This window comes from Amblyomma americanum, chromosome 5, assembly GCF_052857255.1.
Source record: "Amblyomma americanum isolate KBUSLIRL-KWMA chromosome 5, ASM5285725v1, whole genome shotgun sequence".
NCBI classification, from domain to species: Eukaryota; Metazoa; Arthropoda; class Arachnida; order Ixodida; family Ixodidae; genus Amblyomma; species Amblyomma americanum.
In genome coordinates this window covers 61,210,661-61,235,021 of record NC_135501.1, presented here as the reverse complement: position 1 = coordinate 61,235,021, position 24,361 = coordinate 61,210,661, and the positions used below count along the sequence as shown (strand labels likewise).

Below are 24,361 nucleotides of genomic sequence, written 5' to 3'. Positions count from 1 at the left end.
TTCTTGACTGATGAACTCTACCGCAGCCCGTAAGGCTGCGAGTTCCGCACCAGTTGAAGATGTTGGATAGGTCGTCTTCACTTTCATGAAGATGGATCTGGCCGGTATCACCACCGACCCCGCAGAACTGGTGTAGTGAATTGATCCATCTGTGTAAACATGTATGCGGTGACTGTGGCAAGAATGCAGGTGATTCAATGTCAGTTGTTTGAGACCGGGCAGTGACACACCAGCTTTCTTCGTAATGCCAGGAATATAGAGGTGAACCCGAGGTTCATGGAGACTCCATAAGGGTGAGCACGGTCTTGACGCAGGGGTAAACTCCGATGGGAGATATGCGCGATGGGCTTCAATGACTTTGGCAAATGCAGTACGCGGCATAATTATCGGGAGTGTTGCGAGATGATGAGAGGAAACCTTTGTGAGGTGCCGAATATGTGTTCTCATGGTGTCAACAGCAATGTATGTAGTAACAGGATGTTCCCGGGCAACAAGAACAGCCACATTTTGAAGTCTTGCACGAACTTGAGGACGGGTCACCCCTGATGCCCAAATACAGATGTCGTCTGCATATACCGAGATCTGAGCAGATTGTGGCAATACGCCGACCAGGGCCGATGAGAGCAAGGTAGAAGAGAACTGGGCTCAGCACTCCACCCTGAGGAACTCCGCGCGAATTTCGGTTTAAGGACGTTGGTCCGTCCGCAGTCAGGACAAAAAACGACCTCTCTGATAAATAGCTGCGTATCCAGCTGTACGTGCGGCCTCCGATCTCAGCAGCTTCCATTGCGTCCAAAATGGCCTGATGCGTTACGTTGTTGTACGCGCCCTTGATATCCAAAAACAATGCCACGGTCATTCTTTTCAAACTTTGCTGTGTTGCACCGACGTTACAAGGTCAATCACGTTGTCGATAGAAGAGCGGCCCTGTCGGAACCCAGACATGAAGACTGGATAAATCTGATATCGCTCCAAGTACCATTCCACACGTGTGAGCAGCATTCTATCCATTACTTTGCGGACGCAGCTGGCGAGTGCAATTGGACGCTATGATGAAAGGTCGAGCGGTGATTTCCCCGGTTAAGAAGTGGAACCAGACGACTGGTCTTACAATCATGAGGAACTATGCCAGCAGTCTATGACTTATGGCTGTGTTGCACCGACGTTACAAGGTCAACCACGTTGTCGATAGAAGAGCGGCCCTGTCGGATCCCAGACATGAAGATTGGATAAATCTGATATCGCTCCAAGTACCATTCCGCACGTGTGAGCAGCATTCTATCCATGACTTTGCCGACGCAGCTGGCGAGTGCAATTGGACGCTATGATGAAAGGTCGAGCGGTGATTTCCCCGGGTAAAAAGTGGAACCAGACGACTGGTCTTACAATCATGAGGAACTATGCCAGCAGTCTATGACATGTTATAAATGTCCAAAAGAGCCCGTTGAGCTTCTTGGCCAAGGTTGGCAAGTGCGGAGCACGTCATACCATCGGGCCCTGGTGATGATGACTTTCTACAACAGGCCACCGCAGCATCAAGTTCTTCCATGGAGAATAGTACATCCATCCGAGAATCCAGTTAGGGTGGAACTTTGTTGCAGTGCAGCGTTGCGCCTGGATCCGGAGCGCCTGTTATTCTTGCGCAGAAATCTTCCGCTACCTCAACCACACTGCGCCTTTGGTGGAGCGCGACGGATTTGAACGGGTAGCGCTGTTGAGGGGATGTGAGAAGACCCCGAATTACACTCCAAACGCGTGACAAAGGCTTCCGTGGATCAAGTGTTTGGCAAAATATCCTCCAGCGTTGTGTTTGCAGAGCCTGAATTCTGCGCTGAATCTTATTCTGTATGCGCCTAGCATCTCTTAGGTCTTAGCGCGACTTTGTGCGTCGGTATGTGCGCTCTGCCCTGTGCCGTTGTGATCGCAGTCGCTGCAATTCGAAGTCAAAATCGGTGTAGTTAGCGACAGGGTTAAAGGGGCAGGTGGCGTGTTCCATTGCCTCCTTAATGTTTTGTTCAAGACCGGTAGAGAAGCCCTCTGCGCAAGCAGCCTCCATAAGTAATTTAAGAACTGTCCAGTCAATGCGCTGCCTACACGTGGCTGTTGAAAATGTGGAATGCCGGTAATAATCAGATAGGTTGGGATATGGTCGCTGCCATTGGTTTCTACATCCGAATACCAGCGGACGCTGTTGTTAAGGCACTGTGAAACGAAAGTCAAGTCCAAGCAGCTGCTATAAGTCACCCCTCGTATATTGGTCGGGTTTTCGTCATTCAGGCACTGGAGGTCATGGTCAGAGGCGAAGGACACAAGTTGTCTTCTCCTAACGTCCATCCTAACGCCGCCCCACATGGTGTGATGAGCATTGAAGTCACCCATAATAACCCACGGAGCAGGTGTAGCTGCCATCAAACCACTCAACCTTCTGGCGTCGAAACGACTTGATGGCGCCAAGTACCCCGCCAGTAGCGTAAACGTCAGGTCACGGCTCTTCACTGTCAGGAAAACGTACTGATTGTCTTCGTTCGGAGGAACTGAATGTTTGAAATAAGTAAGTTCACGTCTAATGTAGACGATCACTTCGATGTATCTGTTGCGCGTGGGTGATGCAAATGCCTCATAACCGGATATTCGCAAAATTTCCGGTGTCTTCGGTTCACAAATCACAAGAATGGGGAAGTGATTCTCGTAGGCGTAGTGCCGTAAATTGGAAATCCGGGACTGGAGTCCACGAGCATTCCAATGGAAAATGAAAGCTTGCTTGACTTTCTTTTGAAAAGACAGGCCCGAAGGAGCCATGACGCCTTCTACTGTAGAGCCGCAAGAGCTGGATGCAGCGCGTCCAGCACTTGAAGTGCGCTATTTGCTGCTGGCGTGCGTAGGCTGGAAAGCATAGCACGCATGGCATTCATTAGTGTCGTGAGCATTGCAATCACTTGCATATCTGGGCCATGGCCTTGATCGTGCCTGTTGGCTGGATCAGTCGTAGGCGCTGCACACTGCCTTTAGTGCGCCAACATCCCTGACACAGTAGGAGTAGAAGGCTTCTGCAGTGGTGGCCAAGTTGCATCTGAGGCAGCAGGTCCATCCTCACCAAGCGCCGTCTTGATTCGGTACCGTTTTTGGTGGAGGCGGACAAGCTGCATTTGCGTTTGGGGCATTCTTCTCAAATGTGACTGCTTTCTTTGACGACCTTCGGTGGCGCGAACGACATCGTCGCACCTTTGCGGCGGCTTCTTTGTGCGTAGAATGGTCTCGCACCATTTGCTTCAGTACCGCCCGGTCGGTCTTTAGACGGGGACAGTCTTTCGAGGAAGATTCATGAGGGCCGTGACAGTTGGAGCACTTCAAGGTAGTCACTTGGTGAACATCACCGCTGTGCGACCCGGAGCATCGCGGACAAACGATGGAGTTGATGCAGACGCCTCTTACGTGGCCGATCCTCATGCACTTCCTGCATTGAAAGGGCTTAGGTACAAAAGGTCGAACCGGATGAGGAAAGTCTCCAACCTTCACGTACGATGGTATGCAGTAACCCTTGAAGGTGAGCTTGATGCATGTAGATCTTCATAACCGCTGAACTTGAATGATGGGAATGCAGTTGGTTGCCGGCTTGATCAACATTGGTAAATCTGCGTCACTGATGGCGATGTCGACGTTGTAGATTACGCCAGCCGTAGTGCCGCTGTCCTGAAGAATAAGGGGGCGTACACTGATATTGCCGAGTTTGGTGATTGCGGTTAAACTCTTTAGTGCGCTTCGCTCCACCACATCAATGACAATGACGTTTTTGAACGGGTTTATTCTGACATCTTTAAAGCCTCCCGGTACGAGGCTCTCCGGATAAATCGGGATGGCTCGCCTGTTCAGGAGGTTCAATTTGTCCGTTGGGGTCAACGGCACAGACAATGTTGTATGCACCGAGGAACTCCGCGCCGTAATGACTGTTGGCGTTCTTGATTAGAACACCACTGACGTGTTCGATGAGGACGATTCGGCTTGTCTACGCTGTATGCGCTTGGCCTTCTTGCCAACAACCGGTATGAAACCGTCGTCGGCCGAGGACGACGAGTCTTCACTTGGCACCGACTACACAACAGTGCCCTGGCTGCTCGAGTCACTCTGGCGGTGCAGGCGCTTCCTCTGGGCGGCTGCTGCCGACCCTCCTGGTTCCAATAGAGGTCCAGCAGCCTCCACTTCTATCGCCATGGCAAAAAGGGAGCTGCACCTTTCTGATTATAACTCCAATTATCAAAAAATTGCAGAGACGTGAAGGAAGCGTTCTGATACAGAACAACTTCCTTTGTTTTGTCTCCTTGACCAGTTTCAAAGTACAAAAATTCATACTATGAAACTGGTCAAGGAGTCAAAATACGAACCACAAGAGTACCGACCACGAGCATTTTCGGCCCCAGCTCTTCGTGTTTCTTCTTGTGGAAGATTCTTGAAGTATTTTATGCAGTAACTCCGTCTCACAGTGCTGCACGTCAGAATGACACATGGGCAACGAGGAAATAGCTCGCACACATTTTGAGAGCTCATCGACTAAGCTATAAGCAAAAATAGTGCAATAAATACACGTAGCGATTCTGGTGCAGAGAAACCACTGTGTTGTTGTATTGTTCGAAAGCATGAAAAGCCCGCGATTTCTGTAGTTCCTTACGCCTCGTAAATGGCAAACATGGCGGCGATTAATGTGGTGCACTTCATTACCCTAGTCAGCCCCGAATTACATTTTTTTTCAGCTATCATTTTTATTTTCATTGTCTTCGTAAAGCTACTTCGCTTTCAAAATTTGTCACCTGAATACCACGTGATTCGCCGGAGGTAAATATCTGTCTCAGTATTCCTCGTCTAGTACCTAGTCCCCCAGTATTTAGCATGATAGCGGGTGAGACGCCGTTGGCCAGCCTGGATTTTATTCTGGTTCGAATTCTGGTCTACTCAGCATCCTACCGATGGGCTCTTCATCCATATGAATGCATATTGACACAGTGCATTCCGCATTTTCGCTTAGCGCCGACCTGAAGCACGCGCCGTCTCGAAGAAGAGGAAGCGGAGGTGTCAGCGATCTTGAGCTGTGGTGCAGACGTTCGTCGGATCCTTCGTTCTTGTGTTCAGTGATGACCGCATTCACGCGTGACAATATTAACAAGTCGAGAAAACATATCCTTCAAACTATACACAAGGTTAAGGATCAGTAAATAGCGGCGCTGGTATCGCCAGCGGCGCTGATGATGAAGATGAAGCTCGGAGCGCAACCTTGAGGAGAAGAAGATGAAGAAGAACCTCGCTACCTTGGTAACATTTCTTTCATTATTATTATATTTTTTTCAATTATCATTATCTTTTAGCCACTCGGCTACAAATCCCAGCGTCTATCTCCTGCGTGCGTTATGCATTTACCGTTTTACTTCGGTGTTTCTTTTTGTACACTTCTGTCTTCCTCAGCATTCATTCCATTTTCCTCCATGAAAAGATTTGTCTAAAAAACTCTTTGTGCTCCCCAATTCTTGGCTAATCCTCCTGTGTGGGCATGTGCCATTTTTTCAGCATTGCAATATCAATAACAACAACAGCATTGGGCAACCGGCTTGGCCAGCAGCGTCGACAGTCTGCTCCGCCGGCTCACCAGCCGCGGCTACCGGGCCTCCCTCAATAAACGTCGATCGCCGTTGACATCAGGTGACTCTGGACGAGAGCTTCGAAAAAAGCAACACCGTCTCTACTGGCTCTTCGCTCCTGCCCGTCCTCTACCTCCAGTTGGCCTTGCCGCTGCACATCCGCTGTTCGCGCCCGGCTTTCGGCAGTTTCTTCTCGCCGCTATGTACGCGATTACCACCGTATCCGGTGGGCTCCTCCAGCAGTATCACCGTTCCTTCTTTCCTCGGCTGCAAGGCCTGCCTAGTTTCTATGCCAGGAACACCGTTTTGTGACTGGCCCTGCAGGACTCGCACTTTCACGTCAACCGTGCGTCTCCTGGCTCAAACATTTAGGCCGACTTCAAAAGGCCCTGACCGCGTAGTTTGTCTTGGAGCTCCTGCCGTCTTCCTGTGATCCTGTTCTGGACTCAGAAGCTACGACCGCACTCGACTCACCCCCCCTGATCGAATTCCCTACCCGAGCTGCTTCGGCTTCCTTCAGCCAGCTTATTCAATGGAGTGACCTGCAGCCCGAAGGGTACCACCGCGTTTTAAAACGGACGCCCATCCACCTGCGAGCTCCCGTCCCAAGGCGCCACCTGCCCAGCCCAGCTTGCCAGCTCTGCCGCCTGCCCTGGGACCATAACCAGAAGAGTTCTCTCTCGACATTTTTCCCATCTCTTCGGAAGGTTCTCTGACTTGTGACGCAGCATCACTTCTGGTCCTATGTTCGCCTGCCACCTCATGCCCAACCCGGTGAGGCCATCTGTCCCTCCTGTCGCGAGGTGCGCATCCACGCCACAGCGGAGCCCTGTCGCGCCTAATACGCAACCCAAACCGTTTACCACAGCTTCCTTGGCATCTGCCGGCTTCGCAAATGACTGTGCCTCGCTGACAGTCGAGACAGCCACCCGAGCTGATGGCAAGTTAGCGACATGGACGAGCAACAGCGGGCAACATTCAGCATCGCCTGTGGTCGCCTTACCAGTGCATCCCGTTCATTGCGACGCATACGTACCAGACTTGTTTCCTACGCCTCCATCTACCGTTTTCAGTACCAAAGCGGCCACGGAATTCAAGTCAGCTGGAACCCACCCTTTGCTCGCTCCGCCTTCCCCTGCCTTGACTTTGTTTCGCCGACTCGAGCGCCCGCGCCATCGTCTCCGTTTCTACCGCTGCTGCTGCCACAGGAATTGCCTTCTACGGCACCAGCTTTGACGACGCACATCACGCGCTAGCAAATCGAGACGCTGCTCTATATTTAGGCCAACCTTGAGCGCACTGTCAATTCCACCAGCTGGCCTCAAGACTGGTTCACAACCATCTTGTCGGTTATTCGTGGGTGGCTTTCCAAGCCTTCCGCCTCTGTCATCACCGTCAACTTTCCGCACCACTCGCCCGTTGCGAAGCAGACAGGCTCGACCGCCTGAGCTCGCTCCTCCCGCCCGACCGTCTTCACGAACTATGACCTGAACTTGACCGACGTGTCGAAAGCTGTACATACCGCTTTTTTTCATTCATCGCACGCCGCGCTTGGAAGGGGGCACCTACCTGTAGGTGCGCTGGTATCGCCAGTGGTGTCGATGACGAATATGAAGCTCGGAGCACGACTTCGCTCACTCAGAACAGAACAGTCTCGGCAACCAGCCTGGCCAGCAGCGTCGACAACCCGCTCGGCCGGCTCACCAGCTGCGGCTTCCGGGCCTCCTTCAATAACTGCGGAGCATCCACCACAAGCACACCGCTTAAAACCACATCGGGCGGAAGTATAATGTGTATATGCTGGTGATCTGATCATGATGACCGCAGAAACAAAGGGAAACGGCAAACAAAGAATCATCATGGGTACCGAAAGCAGCGCTTAAAGCACGTAAGAGGCTCTTGAAGACTCTTTAGCGGTGGCGTTATGCGGTGCTTTACAGTCTGCTAAACAATACAACCGTGTTATACAAGCCTTCTTTCGAGCTGCCCTCCTTCTTGCCTCCTTCATAATATTTCATATCGTAAAGGATCTCTTGGCGAGTACGGCAGCTCCCGTTTTTAACGGTACGCAAGTGACTGGCCACCACGGGAGCCTACAGCCACACGGTTAGTGACCGACACTTATTTTCACGTAGAACTGGCTTGTTCATAGAAGGTTGTGGCAAGTGTTACACCAGGGTGGCTAAATCATGCTGTGGTGAGGGAGTCTGTAGTCTGTTCTGGAAGTCCGCACTCCGGGCCCGGTTCTGCAGTTCCATCGACACGCGGAGTTTTTATCCCCAAAAAGTTGGAGAACTGCGCGGCACCGGTACTCAAAGTTCGGTCCTCTTGCACGCAGAGCGGATGCTCCGCCTCTACACCATCGCTGCATTCTTATCACAATATTCAGTCAAGTCCGTCTTAGGGTGGTTGTATTGGTGTGGTGTCCTAATGGTAAGAGGTAAGCCACTAGGATGGCCACGAGGTAAGTGAGAGAGTTCAGGTACTCAAGCCATTTGGTCCATTTCTCCTCTTTACGCTCACTGTATACCTGTATTCGCAGTCATCTACGACATTAGCCAAGACTTTGGCTTCGACTTCACGGCCATGTACGCCTGGGTCGGCCTCTGGAACAGCTTCTTCCTGTTCATTTACGTCGTCTTTGATGCAAGCAAAATCATGAAGTGGTGCACGAGGTACGTTCCTCATTTCAGTGATCTACGTTTACTCTGATTGGCCCCCAGTTTTAAGCGTAGCTCTACGGCGGAGGAGCAACATGTCGGGTTTCATAGATTAAAGCCCTATCCTGATATGTCAGTAGTGCAGAAATACGTCTACAAGTTTAACTTGCGCTCTAATAAAACGGGAGCAGCGCCGAGATGACAAAACGGTTTCGTGCAGTCGTTTTTCACACAGATTAAATACAGCAGAGCGAGATAATGCGACCGAAACAATAACATGTTGCAATGATAATAGGGCAAAACCTACAAATATTTAGTCAAGCGGATCCTGGAGTTTCTTGAGAAAAGTTTCATGCCACGGAGTCATGGCGGCACAATCCGGTCCACTTGGCTCCAATTTAATATCGCACGCAGGTCAACGGAGGAGATATTCTCCCTCTTCATCACGATAGCGTTCTGCTTGGATGCCGGACGTGACGTATACAAGGACTTCCTGCGTCACTATCTGGCTCCAGAATGCTCCGGCCCCGTTCTGGAGGTGACCGGGCGTCTCCAGACTGCGGCTAACAACACTACCGAATTTTCGGGCGTCGCATTCCAGTTGCCCGCCTGCCAGCGAGAAGCGAGCATGCTTTTCCTCCTTCTCACGCTGGGCACTGTCATGCTCGGAGTGTCGTTATACACATTCAACAAGACGCCTTACCTGCACCCCTACGTGCGAAACCTGCTGGCCGACTACGCACTGCCCATTGCCGTGGTTGTGTTCAGCTTCGTTGGTTCCTTCGTGTTCTCAGCAATAAAGAGTGAGTTCGTGTCTCCTCAGGCTGCACTTTACCGCACAGCCTACGTATGCTCCTGCGAGGCAGTGATATCTTTTTTCCACTTAGCTGCCAGGAAAAAAAAAAGTCGTCATATTTTTCGCCCCTGACAGCTAAATGGCAGCTATATTTTTTGGTCCCGGGACTCCCCCCCCCCCCCCCCTTTAGACATTAGCGGCAATGCATTCTCATATGACGTTTTCTTTTCCAGATCGCTTTGAATTTTTTTTCATTCAGTACTCGCACACTCAACATCAGGTTGATTATGACCAAACTACATTCGTCTGACACGTAAAGCACATTTCCTTCAAACGTAAATTTGAGAGAGTCCCATTGCGCAGAAAATGTTAACTTCGAAAGCTTCACTTCAAAAATAGAAGTATTTGGTGACTTCCTCCATATAAATGACCTTCACCAATACACTTTCTTTGCTGTACGACACCGACGATAAAATTTTAAAGGTGCGCCATAAAAGCTCCGAAACTGCCTTTGCTCAGAAGGAATATATCTCAAATTCACCACAGACTGGCGCTCGAGTTCAACGCGTGTAATAATCATAGAAATTGGTTTCACCCCGTACTGCACCGTGCCCCGCACTTATCTCAGATTTAAGCTGACGTATTAGGAGTGTATTAGGATAAATGCATGAAGAGTGTGGCAAGGTTTTGTTAACACAGCGAACGGGTGCTTGAGCAACATGAAGCTCTGTTGGCCTTGGATGGTTATTTTAAAGTACAACGATACAGTGAGCACGCACATTCAGAGTAACTTAAGATATGAGCCTGGCCGCATTAGGGCAGGCTTAAAAAACAAACCTTCGTTAAAAGCAGTTCTCAAAACTGACCTTTAGAACAAAGAGGATTGTTTTTGAAAACTAGACGGTAATATTGTAAACTGAATGTTCTGTTTAAGTGAGTTCTTTCAAACAATTTGATCATGCGTATAGTTGTGCTGTTCAAAAGGTTTTCAAATCTTCAATCGAGTTAACAGCGCGGAAACGGGAAAATCCACACGTTTCGATTACTTTGCGCTTCGCCCTTTTGCACTGTTTTCACTTACCGGGCTGCTTTAGGTAATCTGCTAAATTGATTTATAGGCCAAACGTTCGTGGAAAGCTTTTTATTCGCGGACCTTGATGCATGAAGCTCATAGGTGAATAGAAAATAATTGAAGCTGTATGGTTTGTAATAAACCAACTTTTACTACATTGACAGCGCTGCCCTCATCGCGCCACCTTTCAAAAATTTTATGGTGCATTAGAACCTGTTCTTTTTGTTGCAACAAATGCCGCAATTTACCTCTTTAGCCGAGCAGTTCGAGATATCGGAGGGATACTACTTGGAGCGAGCCCGCATCGAGGAGCTTCCCGTGTACGGAGTCTTCGGTGCCATGGGTCTTGGCTTCGCCCTGTCCTTGTTGTTCTTCATGGACCAGAACATCTCCGCGGCCATGGTGAACAGCCCGAGCAACAAACTGAAGAAGGGCACAGCCTATCACTTGGACCTTCTGGTCGTGGCTGTTCTCAACTGCGGGCTCTCAGTCTTCGGGCTGCCATGGATGCACGGTGTTCTACCGCATTCGCCGTTGCACGCACGTTGCCTGGCTGACCTGGAAGAGCGTGTGGACCAGGGACATGTCCACGAGGTCGTGGTGCGGTCCCGTGAGACGCGCCTCACAGGCATCTTTTCACACATGCTCATCGGGTTGTCCCTGCTCATGCTGCCGTATCCACTCTCGTACATACCGACAGCTGTCCTGGATGGACTGTTTCTCTACATGGCCGTCACGTCACTTATAGGTCCGTACTGGTTGTGGGACGCTCACCCGGCATTTAATGTTGCAGTTTTTCTTGAATAATGTAGTGGTGAAATTGTTGTTATTCATAACCAATAATATGTGATGGAAGGCCTGCCATACAAGAGTTCGCAACTCTTGACAGGGCTTTGCAGCCACTCTTCTTCTAATGAAATACAACCGGGCATTGAAGCAAGTGTCATCGCACCAGCATCGCATACATACTGACATGTGTCGCTGAATATTTCCATTGCCATTAGCATAGTTCACGGCAACATTCAAAAACACGCGACCCATATTTGTAATAATTGAGAAAAGGGAAACTAAGCAGAGAGGCCATGTCAAGCAGCCGAATGTCGCATTCTATTCTCCATTGCAGCCATTCGGCTTCCTATATTCTATTACACTGAAGTCGGTCACACGTTTCTTTTTAGTCTTTACCTTGGCGAATAGAACATATCATTACATGCGACGCAGGGGCGCGTTTTTCCTTTCTATATTTATGGTGAGGTAGGCTTGAGAAGTTGCACCGTTCGCTCCTGTGATATTTATTCATTCACGCATACCCTCAGGGTTTTCTTATTCAAAAAAAATGTACGGTCTTTCGGTTCTTGATTTTCTCAGGGAATCAGCTGTTCGAGCGCTTCACGCTGCTGTTTACGGAGCAGGCTGCGTACCCTCCAAACCACTACATCCGGCGCTGCCCACAACGAAAGATACACCTCTTCACTTCCTGCCAGCTACTACAACTAGCCGTGCTCTGCTTCTTCGGGTTTGCACCGTGGCCCTACGTGCAGATGGTCTTCCCTCTCATCATCCTACTGTTGTTGCCGCTAAGGTACGTGCCAATTATCTTTCTGGCTAACGATGGTGGTCAAAACTGACTTCATCAGTAGTGAATGAATGCAAACAATCGCTCCTTCAGGTGTGATATTGCCTTTAAAACTTTTCTTTACTGCCGAGTTTAGTATCCCAGTCGCTGCTAAGAAACATGCGCACCAGTGTCGCTCAAGGTATTTTTGTTCCTTGCTACACGGTATATATCGAACGTGCCACCCGCGGACGCAATATACATCGCGTTTAGAGCGTCCAATCTCAGGCTATTTCTGGTAGCAACTATGTTTTCTTCATCGTGCTTCAGGTGACATATTATGTAATGCGCATAAATGAACACCTAGAAATATATGCGCACACCGCACCTGTCAACCTGCCTCGCGCCGCCGCGCTGGCTCAGTGGTTATGGCGTTTACCCGAAAGACGTGGGTTCGATCCCGGCCGCGGCGGTCGAATTTCAATGGAGGGGAAAATCTAGAGCCCTGTGTACTGTGAAATGTAAGTGCACGTTATTGAACCCCGGGTGTTCGAAATTACCTGAGCCATTCATTACGGCGTCCTGGATAGCCTTAGTCGCTTTGGGACGTTAAACCCTCAAAAACCAAACCAAACCAACCTACCTCGCAGCTGACAAACGCGTGCTGCCACTCGAACAAAGTGAAGACGATGAAGAACATATTAAAAGGAAACGCGCGCAGAATGTTTGCGCAGCCACCAGGACCTCGATAATGGCATTCTTCTGGGGTCTCGCTACCTGCCTTAGCTCTCTATACTTCTATAAAGGAAGCAAAACTTTATCAAACATCTCGAAAACTAGCAAAGGCATGGTATTTAGAGAGATTCGGGGACAATTCGACCAAGTTCATGCTGTTGCCACGAATGAATTTTATGGTTCTGTTTCAAAATGTTTAGCTTTGTTCTTGTCTGAAAGACACATTTAGTGCCAAGGTAATTGTACATACATTTTGAACTTTCTCTTTCCACCACTCGATCCAAGCTTCTGACACCTAGGCGGGAAAGGAGTCCGTGATTAGTGTTTGGAATCAATAACTCTCAAACCTAGATTGTGAGATGCGCGCGCAAAAAAAAATTAATTGACGTTACCGCAAATTCATTGTGAAAACGGCCACTCTCAGTGATAACTGCATTTCGCATGATTTACATTTGCTTGGTTCCGAATGCTTCATTTAGAGTGATTCCCGCATCGTCGCCATAGTATGATTCCCAGCGATTCATGAATGAAATGCATAGAATCACCAATTCCGCATATCAAGGCCTTGATCCATTAAGGCTACCGTGTCATACTATTAAGGCGGAGTCGAGCCCCGGGCGTAAACCGCCGTGAAAACTGAAGTTCTAGTACAATTAATTCGCAATTTGCCGGATAACACCAAATTGTCCGTCCTATTTTTTATCTTTCACGTGCTCGTTGCAGTTTGTTACAAAATACACCCCACCCAATTCGCCCTTCAATGAAAAGCTCCAATAAAAAGCATTGAAACTTTGTTCATAGGTGGCACCATTTTGTTTTGGATTTGTTGGTTGAAATGCACTCCATAGCATACTAAATTCAATGCGTCATACGTCACGTGCCGCCACAGATTTTAATATGAAAAATTGAAATGAACAGAGAACTTTACAAGAACGGTCTTATTGCTGCCTTGTGGCTAGGACTGCATCAGTTGACAGTTGAGCACTTTTTCATCGTCCAATTGATAGCGATCTCGCTGGTCTCGGTGTCCAGCATGGGATAATAACGGGCGCCAGCAATCAACCGGTTGAAAAATTCTCGAGAACAATCTTCCACTGCGTATAAAAGAAACACTTGCACAGTCTAGCTCAATGGACGCAAGTTTTTTATGGCGTCGAAGAAAAAAATAAGCTTCATTAAAGTTCAGTTTTTGCTGCCTTTAAATTTCTGTATTCACAGAGAAGAGGCGGATGTACAGAAAAGCTTGAGAATTGTTGAGCGATGCATGCGCTCTCTTTGCTCCGTTTTTTTCGGTCATTACTTTTTCTTAGCCATCTGCGCTTTAATTGTATTTGATTAATCATGTTGTTCAACCCCGCCGAGGACAAGTGACACAAACAAGGACAAGGGATAGCGCCCGTGTCGTTTCACTTTGTCTTTTGCCTTGCTTGCCATGGGGCGATATGATGAACGAATAGCTACTCGCTTTATGCGGCTACCTCTGAAGTGTATTTTAAGACACCTAGGCTCTTTTTATTCTTTTATCTTCCAGCCTAAGAAACTAGCGCCCACATCATTTTTCTTTGTGTCAATTTTTTTTGCAGCGCTGGAAAAATATGCTGTTTCCGTTTGTATTTTCGGACAGCTGAATATTGTCACGTAGTGGTGACCGCAATCCGGAGAGAAGATAGCGAAAATGGCGCCTAAATAAAACTGTATTCGGGCTGAACTGCAAGCCCGCTCGACGGGCGTCGAAGAGAATACCCGCCGCTCTCGGCCGTGCTCAATTTAAAGGTTCTAGCGAACTTTCAAGATAAAGCGTACAAAATTACTGTAACATTTTGTAACAACGTAGAATAGGCTCCGCCTGGATGCAATCAATCGAGATAAATCTTTTCGCGTCTTGCCTGCAAAAAAACCATAAAACGGCGTGCTGGCACCTTTGACGAATGAACAAACGAACACTACAAAGATTCGCGGCAATATCTTAGCCCTAAGGCCCCCCTCCCCCCCCCCCCCCCCCACTCTGCCTCTTTACTGCTGTCCTATTTTCTCTCTTTTCTTTCTTTCTTACACCTGCCCTATGAATAAAGTACAGAAACTCAGAAAAACGCTTTTGTTTTAAACGCATTTCGCGCGTACTTCTTACTGAGCACAACAGTTCATGTATGCATGTTTGTATTTGTTTTACAGGCATAAAGTGGTTACGTTGTTCGTTGACATGAAATATCTAGCTACTTTGGACGGCAAGCATCAGTAGAAGATATCCCGAGAAGCTCCAGTATACGTCGAAAGCTCACTGTGATTCTATGACGAGGCGTCGAGGACTTGTGGGTGCTGTCGTTTACGGACTACAAGCAGCGTGGTGTTTCCTGAACGCAGCAGGAAGATTGCATCGCGCAGCATCTTCAATATCGCAGCCGATCACAAGATCGCAAAATCGCACCGTAGACTTTATATTTAACGGAAGTCAGCGGCATGCAGTCTATAACTCCAAGCATGGCTGCAAGTTGGAGCCAAATTGAAAACTGCATTATCCTGACATGGAGTTTCATTCTACCTCTGCTTTGTGACCTGTCGGTGTCCTTAAAACATGTATAGGAACGATAGTTTAGAAAACATGCATCGCGCTGTATTTCAGTGACGCTACCGAAAACTCCAGCCAGGACGACGTGACTGAAATCTTATTTTCTTGAGTGCATTCCGCTTCTATGAATAGATGTATGATAGCCATGCCGAACATGGCTAAAATAACAAAAACAAGTCTCCTGTAGAACTTTATCAAGTACAACAAGACATTAGCCTCAATAAACAATGGGTGCTTGTATGCCAGCAGCATGCAAAACATACCTCAGCGTCCGCTTGACCTTGATATTGTTTCTGGTGCCTACTAGTGTCCGAAATGCGATGGCTCTTACTTCCCTTTTTCTTTTTTCACAAAAAGTACAATTGACCCAAATTTCTCAGGCTAGCAGAGTGAGCCATTCCGCATACGTGTGCCCACTTTCACCTCTGTCACAGCGATGGCGCATCTGTACCTGTCTGAGAAAATGACGCCAGGTGTCCGACGCCCAATTTTTGTATTTGATAAAACAAGAGACACCATTTCAAGACTGGCTCAACTGTACTGCCCACCCTCCTCACAGTCATAAATTGTAGCCCTCGGATTTTCATCTTTTAGGAGCGCTAAGAAATCAGCTTCACGCATACAGATTTCAGGACGCCGATATCATCATTCGTGCCGTACATCTTGGCTTCCCAAGATGTAAAAAAATATAGCTCAACGATGGCATGCATGTACTTGTTCAAAGGTGGCGCAAAGCACCCAATTTCACGTAGACGCGATCGAAACGTTTTATGGTCTCTAGATGTGCGGCTCTATTCTTTGTGAATTTCATAAATTTTGAATAAACGGTGTTGTCAACAAAAATGAGGGGCAGTAGTTTTTGGACATTCCTCGTAGAGTAAATGTTCTGTAAGCAAACGATTTTCTAAGGAACTTTGAATCCTTCCACAAATTTCCTGGAAATATTTTGAAAGTATCATGTTTAGAAGCTATTCTGTACTGCGAAAAAATCATTTTATTGGGTACAATAAACACATGAGCGCAGCGAAACTACGGGCTTTATCCTGCTTTGTGCATTCTGCTGCGAAAATGTTTTGTATTTTCGGTCAGCTATTTCAGCACTTTCTCATAAGAAAGAATGTGCAAACGGAATACTGTGGCTTCAGTATTCATCAAGCTAGCGGTTTTCTTTATTGTGGCTTCTTCAATCTTACGCTGCATGTTGGCGACTCCAGCCGTTATACTACATTGGAAACATAAAATCTACAATTGGTATGACTTTCAACACGCGCTCCTTGGGCGCCGCTGTAATGTTCATTAGACTGCAATGTCCGCGTAGCGAAGGAAGTGTGGAATAGGTAGTGATGGATGCACATCGAACTCCAACGAGCAATATGCCTACGCCTAGCCAGTACTTTTTCACAGCGAACTGTATGAAGGTGTTTCAGGGAAGGCTAAGTAATTTTCAAAACCGGGCTTTTTAAGGCCAAAATATGGCTTTTGAGGCATAGAGTTGGCCGACACCGGAAAACTAGTGAATCGTCTGAAGTAGTAAGCTGTTTAAGGAATTTCTGATAATTTACTTTTTAACTATAACACTCAACTGGTTGCAATTACAGGTTATAGACTGACATGGCTATTACTAACGAACGGCTACAAATCTCTAATTGCAACTAGGCGTCTAACTGTAAGAGGTAAAATTTTATGAAAATAGAGCAGCGCGTAACAAAACAGGACACAAAGGAGAGACACGGAACGACACGAGCGCTGTTTTGTTACGCGCTGCTCTATTTTCATGGATCACCAACTCGCCCAACAAGCAACACTTCTGGTAAAATTTTAATTATTCAAAATTTCTCAACCAACTTACTATTTAAGATGATCCACTGGTTTTCTTTCGTCGGCCAACACTGGTAACGCTACGCAGAAAGGCCCATATTTTTGCCTCGAAAAACCGACTTCTGAAAAATACGTAGTGTTCCATGAAACCTTCGGTATATTAAGGCGGGAAGAAAGCGTCGTGTCGGACGTTCGGTTTTACTCCGTCAAGCTGTGTGATAAAGAAAGGAGCAGAGAGACCTTAGAGCTGCCTTAATTCAGCTGCCATGGGTTTTGAAAGCATGGATTTGCCAGTCAAAAGGGGCGACCACGAGGCAAGCGTACTTTTTCGGCGACTCCAGAAGACTCAACGGTTGTGGATTGTGAGGAGGTAGCTGCTGATATCGCCTATGTGGGCAAAGAGGCACGTCGCAGCATCTGAGAAGGGGAACGGCGACGAGGGAAAGGCGATGAGCGAGGTGTGTCAATTTGGCCATCTGAGGACACAAAGGGGGGACTGGGTGGCCTTCTCGGCGAGGATGTTTTGGCATCGTTCGGGTAAAAGCGTAGATGAGGTCGAGAGCGCAGAAGGCGCTGGCGACAAAGCCGCGCGACATGGCCTGGCAGACCACAGATGTATCAGATCGGTAGGTTGCCCAAAGTACACCAAGAGTTCGTATCATATGGGCAGTCTCTTGAGAACGTAGCATAAGAAGGGGACTCAGAAGGCAGTGGAGTACCGAAAGAAGGAACGGCCTCGGGAGGTGGCTGAAGTCAAGGCCTGGCCTCCGCTTGGGCCTACGTCAGGGATGCTGTCAAAGGCGGGAGCACAGGGCTAGACAGCAGCATATCAGCCACGTGGTCCTGCACGACACAGCGTTTGATAGGGGCCAGAAACAGGGTTGAATCAGGAACATGGCGGGCGGGGTCTTGAAAATGTGAAATCAGGCAGAGCTGGCCGCCGATCTAATCGCGAACGAAGGCTTTTATTTGGCGGAGCAGAGGGGAGTCCTCAGTAGTAGGACCGACCAGGGCCAGTGTGGAGAGGGGCTCGTCGCAGACACCGGGGCCCCACGTAGAAGCCCGCTGCTTGAGAAGCTCGTCGGAGCTCTGGCGAAGCTTAATTACCTCACTGATGATGGTAGGATTATTCGCGAGGAGCATCTGAAATGCGTCATCAGTAATGCCTTTGAGGATGTGATGAATCTTGTCCGCTACGGGCATGGAGGGGTTGAAACGTTTACAGATGCCAACGATGTCCTCAGAGTAGCTAGTGAAGGTCTCTTCGGTGCGTTGAGCACTATCACGTAAACGTTCGGCACGAAGCTTGCGCGCTGCTGGACGGCCGATCACTTCTGCAAAATTCTTAAATACAGGCCAAGTTGGTAGGTCCGCCTCAAGGTTGCGAAACCAGACGTTCGCGATGTCCATAAGATAAATAATAATTCAAATTAAATCAAATTGCTTTCTAGGAATTGGATGGTCGCCTGGGCTAAAAGATGTGCAAAAAGCTTGAAAAAGGCCCAGAAAACCATGACCTGGCATGGCAGCAGCAAACAAAACAAATGAACAATTAATGAACAATAAAAAAGCAGACACCAAAAAGAAAGCTCATAAACGCATTAAGAGTATAACACAACCAAAACAACCTAATGAAGGATTTGTGAATATTAAACGCAGTCGATACACTTCATCAGTATGAAACAATTCGTAAAGACTAGGAATACCCGAAGTAATTGAAGATTGAGGGATAGAAATTTAAATTTGCACAAAGTATTTCTCAGCTGTTTTGTAGTAAATCAAGTAGAGCCTATTTATTTGTTGAAAAAAAGGGAAGATATGAGCCAAAGATTGTAGTTTTTAATTGGTTCTGAATTGTGGCAGAGGACAAGTGTCGGTACATCGAGAATAGAAAATAGTAGTACGATGCTCAAGAGCTGCAAGCTGGGCTTATAAAATGCTCATACGTGTGGAAGAAAGGTACATCATTTTCTACAAACAAAATTCATAGCAATTCACAGGCATAGCCAGCACCAAAAGAGCGGGGCAACATCTTCATCTTAAGGCGCAGCGTTTCGTTGGCGCATGCCGTTAGCGGAACCAGTGAAAGTTGATACAGTACAATATATATATATATATATATATATATATATATATATATATATATATATATATATATATATATATATATATATATATATATAAGTACAGTATTACGACCAACGCGACTCTTCGTTTTAAAAGTTCGTTGTGCCAACAGTTTCGAGCATGGTATTCACATCGTCCATGGCATTCCCTGCTCTGACGAAGGGAGTACCATTCCCGAAACTGTTGGCACAATAAACTTTTAGAACGAACACTCGCGTTTGTCGTAACACTGTACTTACACTGCTAAACTGGCGCATTCGAATCCCGCGCATTCGAACTGGCGCACGCACACACACACACACACACACACACACACACACACACACACACACACACACACACACACACACACACACACACACACACACACACACACACACACACACACACACACACACACACACACAGCGCGCGCGCGTGTGTGTGTGTGTGTGTGTGTGTGTGTGTGTGTGTGTGTGTGTGTGTGTGTGTGTGTGTGTGTGTGTGTGTGTGTGTGTGTGTGTGTGTGTGTGTGTGTGTGTGTGTGTGTGTGTGTGTGTGTGTGTAAGCGTGTTTTGCGTGTAAACGAACCTTGAGTGTGTTCACTATCGGCACCCTCGTCCATAGCGGCTACGTACGAGATATTCGTAGGTCGTGGGTTCGGATACCACCAGAGGCGTGGTTGTTTTTCTGTTGCTTTATAAGTAATTTCTTTAAGGGACATATTAATCGAAGTATTTTTCTGCCATAAATTGGCACTATGAATTTAAAATAAAGTAGAAACATTCCCTAATGAACATTGGTTTCGCTGACTTTTGGCTTCCTTTATGTTTGCCACACAATCGCCTCATTTCATTTGCATTGTCTGCTTATATATATATATATATATATATATATATATATATATATATATATATATATATATATATATATATATATATATATATATATATTGTGAACCACCGCTTGCACAGGCGTCTTTTATTCGGGAACAGCCGGGCACACAGCGCGCGCTGCTGCCCGGAGCCCAGGCAAGCGACGATGATGATGATGATGGGGATATACAGATGAAAGAGGTGAAAGTTCGCGCAAAGCGCTCACACAGATAGTTTCCCGGCAGGAAAGCGGCCATCCTGGCCGCTTATTAAATAGAAGAGGGGCGACGGGTGTAGAGTTTCATCCGCGATACATGAACCACTTCTTGAGAGCGGCGACGGCGGTCGATGACGGGGTGCGAGGGAACAACGGCGTAGTTGACCGGAGATGTTTGCTGGACGACAAGATAAGGTCCGATAAAGCGCTGGAGAAACTTTGCGCACAGTCCAGGCGTGCGGACGGGTGTCCAGAGGAGGACCTCATCTCCGGGTCGGAAGGAGACCGTACGGTGGTGCAGGTCATAGCGGTGTTTGCAGTCTTGCTGAGTGGCTTCGGTGTTGACGCGGGCGATGTGGCGACAATGTGCCATCCGAGAAGCGAACTCTTCGCCCAGAGACGTAGACGGAGATGCGGGAGCAGAAAAGAAGGTGGTATCGAACAATGGGGATGGAACACGGCCATAAACCAAGAAGAAAGGGCTGTAGCCAGTGGTGCATTGAACTGCGGATTTTTAGGCAAAGGTGACAAAAGGCAAAATGTTGTCCCAGTTCTTATGGTCAGGCCGAATGTACATAGATATCATGTCATACAGGGTACGGTGAAAGCGCTCAATGAGACCGTTGGTTTGAGGATGGTAGCTAGAACATGTCTTGTGGACAGTGTTGGTGGCGCGAAGGACCTCTTCAAGCACATGGGACAAAAATGTCTTCCCACGGTCGCTGATCAGGACACGAGGAGCACCATGGCGCAACACTATCGCATGCAAGAAAAAGTCGGCGACTTCAGAAGCGGCACCGGAGGGAAGCGGGGCTGTTTCAGCATACCGCGTCAGGTGGTCAATGGCGGTGACAACCCAACGGTGGCCAGCTGGCGTAAGGGGAAAGGGATCAAACAAGTCGATGGCGACGGTGTCGAAAGGCACGGATGGGCAAGGAAAAGGCTGTAGGAGGCCGGCAGGAACGGATGTTGAACGCTTGCGACGCTGGCAAGACACACAGGAGGATATGTATTTGGCGACGTTAGTAGAGAGCCCAGGCCAGAAGTATCGGCTCTTGATAAGGTCATACGTCTTCAGGTGACCCAAATGACCGGCAGAGACGTCGTCGTGGTAAGCCTGCAAAACTTGAAGACGAAGGGAGTGAGGCACAACGGGATTCCTCCGGTGACCCGTAGGGTGGTAGGTGTAGTGGTAGAGTGTGCCGTGCTGAAATCTGAACTGGCGAAGCTGGCGGCGCGAGCGACTGTTGGGTGCCGCTGATTGGCCTCGGAGACGATCGATGATAGTGCGGCAGTATGGATCAGCCAGCTGATGGGATGGCAAATAGGCGTGGACGTCGACTGGTGCAACAACAATGGGTACACAATCCAGAGGGAGGTCGGACGCCTGACGTCAAGGGCACGTTGTTGAGGGGGCCGCAGCGTGAGTCCGGGAGTCAGGCAACGGACATCGAGACAGGGCGTCAGCGTCGGGGTGTTTTCTCCCGGATTTGTAGGTGATAGTTAAGGGTTACTCCTGAAGACGAAGCACCCAGCGACCCAAACGGCCTGACAAGTTCTTCAGTGTCGACAGCCTACAGAACGCGTGATGATCGGTGACAATGGTGAAGTGACGGCCGTACAAGTAGGGGTGAAATTTCTGGATTGCCCAAACAACGGCGAGACACTCTTGCTCTGTTATGGTGTAGTTACGCTGAGCTGTAGTAAGAGAACGGCTGGCGTACGCTACAACCTGCTCTTGGTTGGCATCGTTGTGTTGTAAGAGAAGAGCGCCAAGGCCTTGTCCACTGGCGTCGGTATGGAGAATGGTGGGGGCTGCCCCATCAAAATGGCGAAGCACAGGCGTTGAAGTGAGCGCCTGCTTGAGGGCTTGGAAGGCCTCTTCGCATTCAGTTGACCACAGATATAGCGTCTCAGAAGTCAATAGTTTATGAAGGGGGGACGCTAAGGATGCAAAATTACGTATGAAACGGCGGAAGTAGGCCGCTAAGCCCAGGAAGCTGCGAAGTTCTTTCTGGCGCTAGGGGCGAGGAAAACTGAGGACAGCGGCAATTTTTTCGGGAACGGGTCGGACTCCGGCCTTTCTATCGATGTGGCCGAGTACTTTGATGCTTTTGCTGGCAAAGTGGCACTTTTTGGTATTTAATTGAAGACCGGCATTCGCAAGGCACGTGAGAACTGCGTTGAGACGGTGCAAGTGCTGGGAGAAGTCGGACGAAAAGGTGATAATGTCGTCCAGATAGCAAAGGCAGGCCTTCCAGTTCATGCCCCGTAGCACTGTGTCAATCATGCGCTCAAATGTGGCCGGGGCGTTGCACAGTCCGAAAGGCATCACATTGAATTCGTAAAGACCGTCCGGGGTAGGAAATGCGGTCTTCTCCTTGTCTGATTCGTTCATGGGGATTTGCCAATAGCCCGATCGGAGGTCGAGGCTTGAAAAGTACTAAGCGCCTTGGAGGCAGTCCAACTTGTCGTCGATGCGAGGGTGCGTGTAGACATCTTTATGGGTTATCTTGTTAAGGGCACGGTAATCCACGCAGAAACGAATTGAGCCATCTTTTTTACGGACGAGAACGACAGGAGATGACCAGGAGCTTGTAGACGGTCGAATGATGTGGCGCGAAAGCATGTCTGTAACCTAGTCCTCAATGACCTTGCGCTCAGGTCTGGAAACGCGGTACGGACGGCGCCGTACAATAGCTGAGCCGTCCGTCTCTATGCGATGGGACGTTACAGAAGTCTGGCCTAAAGCGGACGTGCACACATCAAAGGAGTTCTGGTGAGTCATAAGAACTTCTAGTAAGGCTGTCGACTGCTCAGACGTAAGGTCAGCGCTGATGGCGGCTGCGAGCGCAGAGGAAGAACACGGAGCCGGAGTATCAGCTGGAGGCACAGCACATGAAATCGGGTCGGTGTCGAGAGGGACAGGTTTACCCTCAAATAGGAAACCAATAGTAGCGCCTTTGGGTAGTAACATGGACTTGCTGGTAGTGTTCAGCGCCGTGATGACCGCGCAACCACGGTCGAAAGATGTGAGGCAAGAGGCAAGAGCGATGCCTGGGGAGGTCCAGCGTGGCGAAGGCATGACTAAGGCATCGCCGTCAAATGTGAGGTCTAAAGTTGCAAGGATGAGCTGTTCACGGCCAGGGGGCAGGGCGAAGTCGACAGCAGCGACCACACGTGGTGGCGAACAGTCAGACCAGGGTGCCAAGTCTGGATCTGCTATGTGGATGAGGCGGTCGTTGCAAGAGATGAGGGCAGAAGACGACGACAAAAAGTCCCACCCCAGGATTATCGGATCAAAGCAGGATGGGAGGATAACGAATTCAATATGATAGCGCTGGTTAGCGATGAAAACACGCACAGTGCATTGGCCAGTGGGGTGGATGAGCGTGCAGTTGGCTCCACGGAGAGGAGAACCGGTGTATGGAGTTGTGACTTTGCGCAGGCGGGAACACAGGGAAAGGTACGGAGAAAGCGGCACCCGTGTCTATGAGAGCTTGAGTCCACAACTCTTCAACACACACTGTCAACATATTCGACGGGCGGTCAAGAGGAATTTCAGAGTTCGCACGGCAAGCAGCTTTCCCTCCAAAAACTGCTTCGTTTAGTTTGCCGGGCTAGGAGCGAAGGGCTGCAAGGCGGGATGAAGAGGTGATGAGCGGCGAAAAGGTGAAGGGGAGCGGCGGCGAGTAGAACGGGAGGACTGAGTGATACCCCGGGAGTTTGGAGGCGAGGGGGAGCGACGGTAAATTTGGGAGAACGGCGAGGTGGAAGTATCAGGCTGGCGCACAGGTACACGTTCGAAAGCAGCATAACCGCGTCGTTCATCTTGGTGTCGCCGGCGACAGACTCGTGAGACATGACCGCGGATTCCGCAGTAGTAGCAAGTAGGACGGGGAGTACGCCAGGCTGGAGCAGAAGGCGTTGCTGGAGGACACGGAGCCACGGCAACCACGTGACCACAGACAGGCGTTGGAGTAGACGTAGGGACCAGGGCGGGTGGCCTGGATGCAATTTCGGCATAGGTGTGCGGGCGAGATGGTGTCTGAGGGGTGGCAGGGTCTACGGCGCAGGTGAAAGCGGCCAGCTCATCTTTGATAACGCTCCGCAAGTCAGGTGTAGCAGGCGGGATATTAAAGGTGGGAGGGCCGAGAGTGGTGGGCTGCCCGTAGAGTTCCTCGCGTATCAGGGCACGGATGACGGAACGGAGGTTCCCATCGACGAGGACGCTGCCATCACTGGGGTCTGGCTGAAGGCGGCATGACTGCAGCTCATCCAGGCGCTGGCATGTGGAGGTAATGGCAGGTACGCTGGAGGGGTTCTGGGCTATCAAC

The 24,361-nt window shown here is 48.9% G+C and overlaps 1 protein-coding gene across 1 annotated transcript in view; it reads left to right on the top strand.

The window, feature by feature from the left end:
- The window catches only part of LOC144132486 (solute carrier family 4 member 11-like), a 70,327-nt gene extending 54,298 nt beyond the window's left edge, over positions 1 to 16,029 (top strand). Inside the window, exons 10-14 of the mRNA XM_077664933.1 lie at positions 8,167 to 8,299; positions 8,699 to 9,087; positions 10,409 to 10,900; positions 11,521 to 11,734; positions 14,615 to 16,029. Coding sequence (XP_077521059.1) covers positions 8,167 to 8,299; positions 8,699 to 9,087; positions 10,409 to 10,900; positions 11,521 to 11,734; positions 14,615 to 14,681 — 1,295 coding nt within the window. The 3' untranslated portion in view covers positions 14,682 to 16,029. The remainder of the gene's footprint in view (positions 1 to 8,166; positions 8,300 to 8,698; positions 9,088 to 10,408; positions 10,901 to 11,520; positions 11,735 to 14,614) is intronic.
- The last annotated feature ends 8,332 nt before the right edge of the window (positions 16,030 to 24,361 follow it).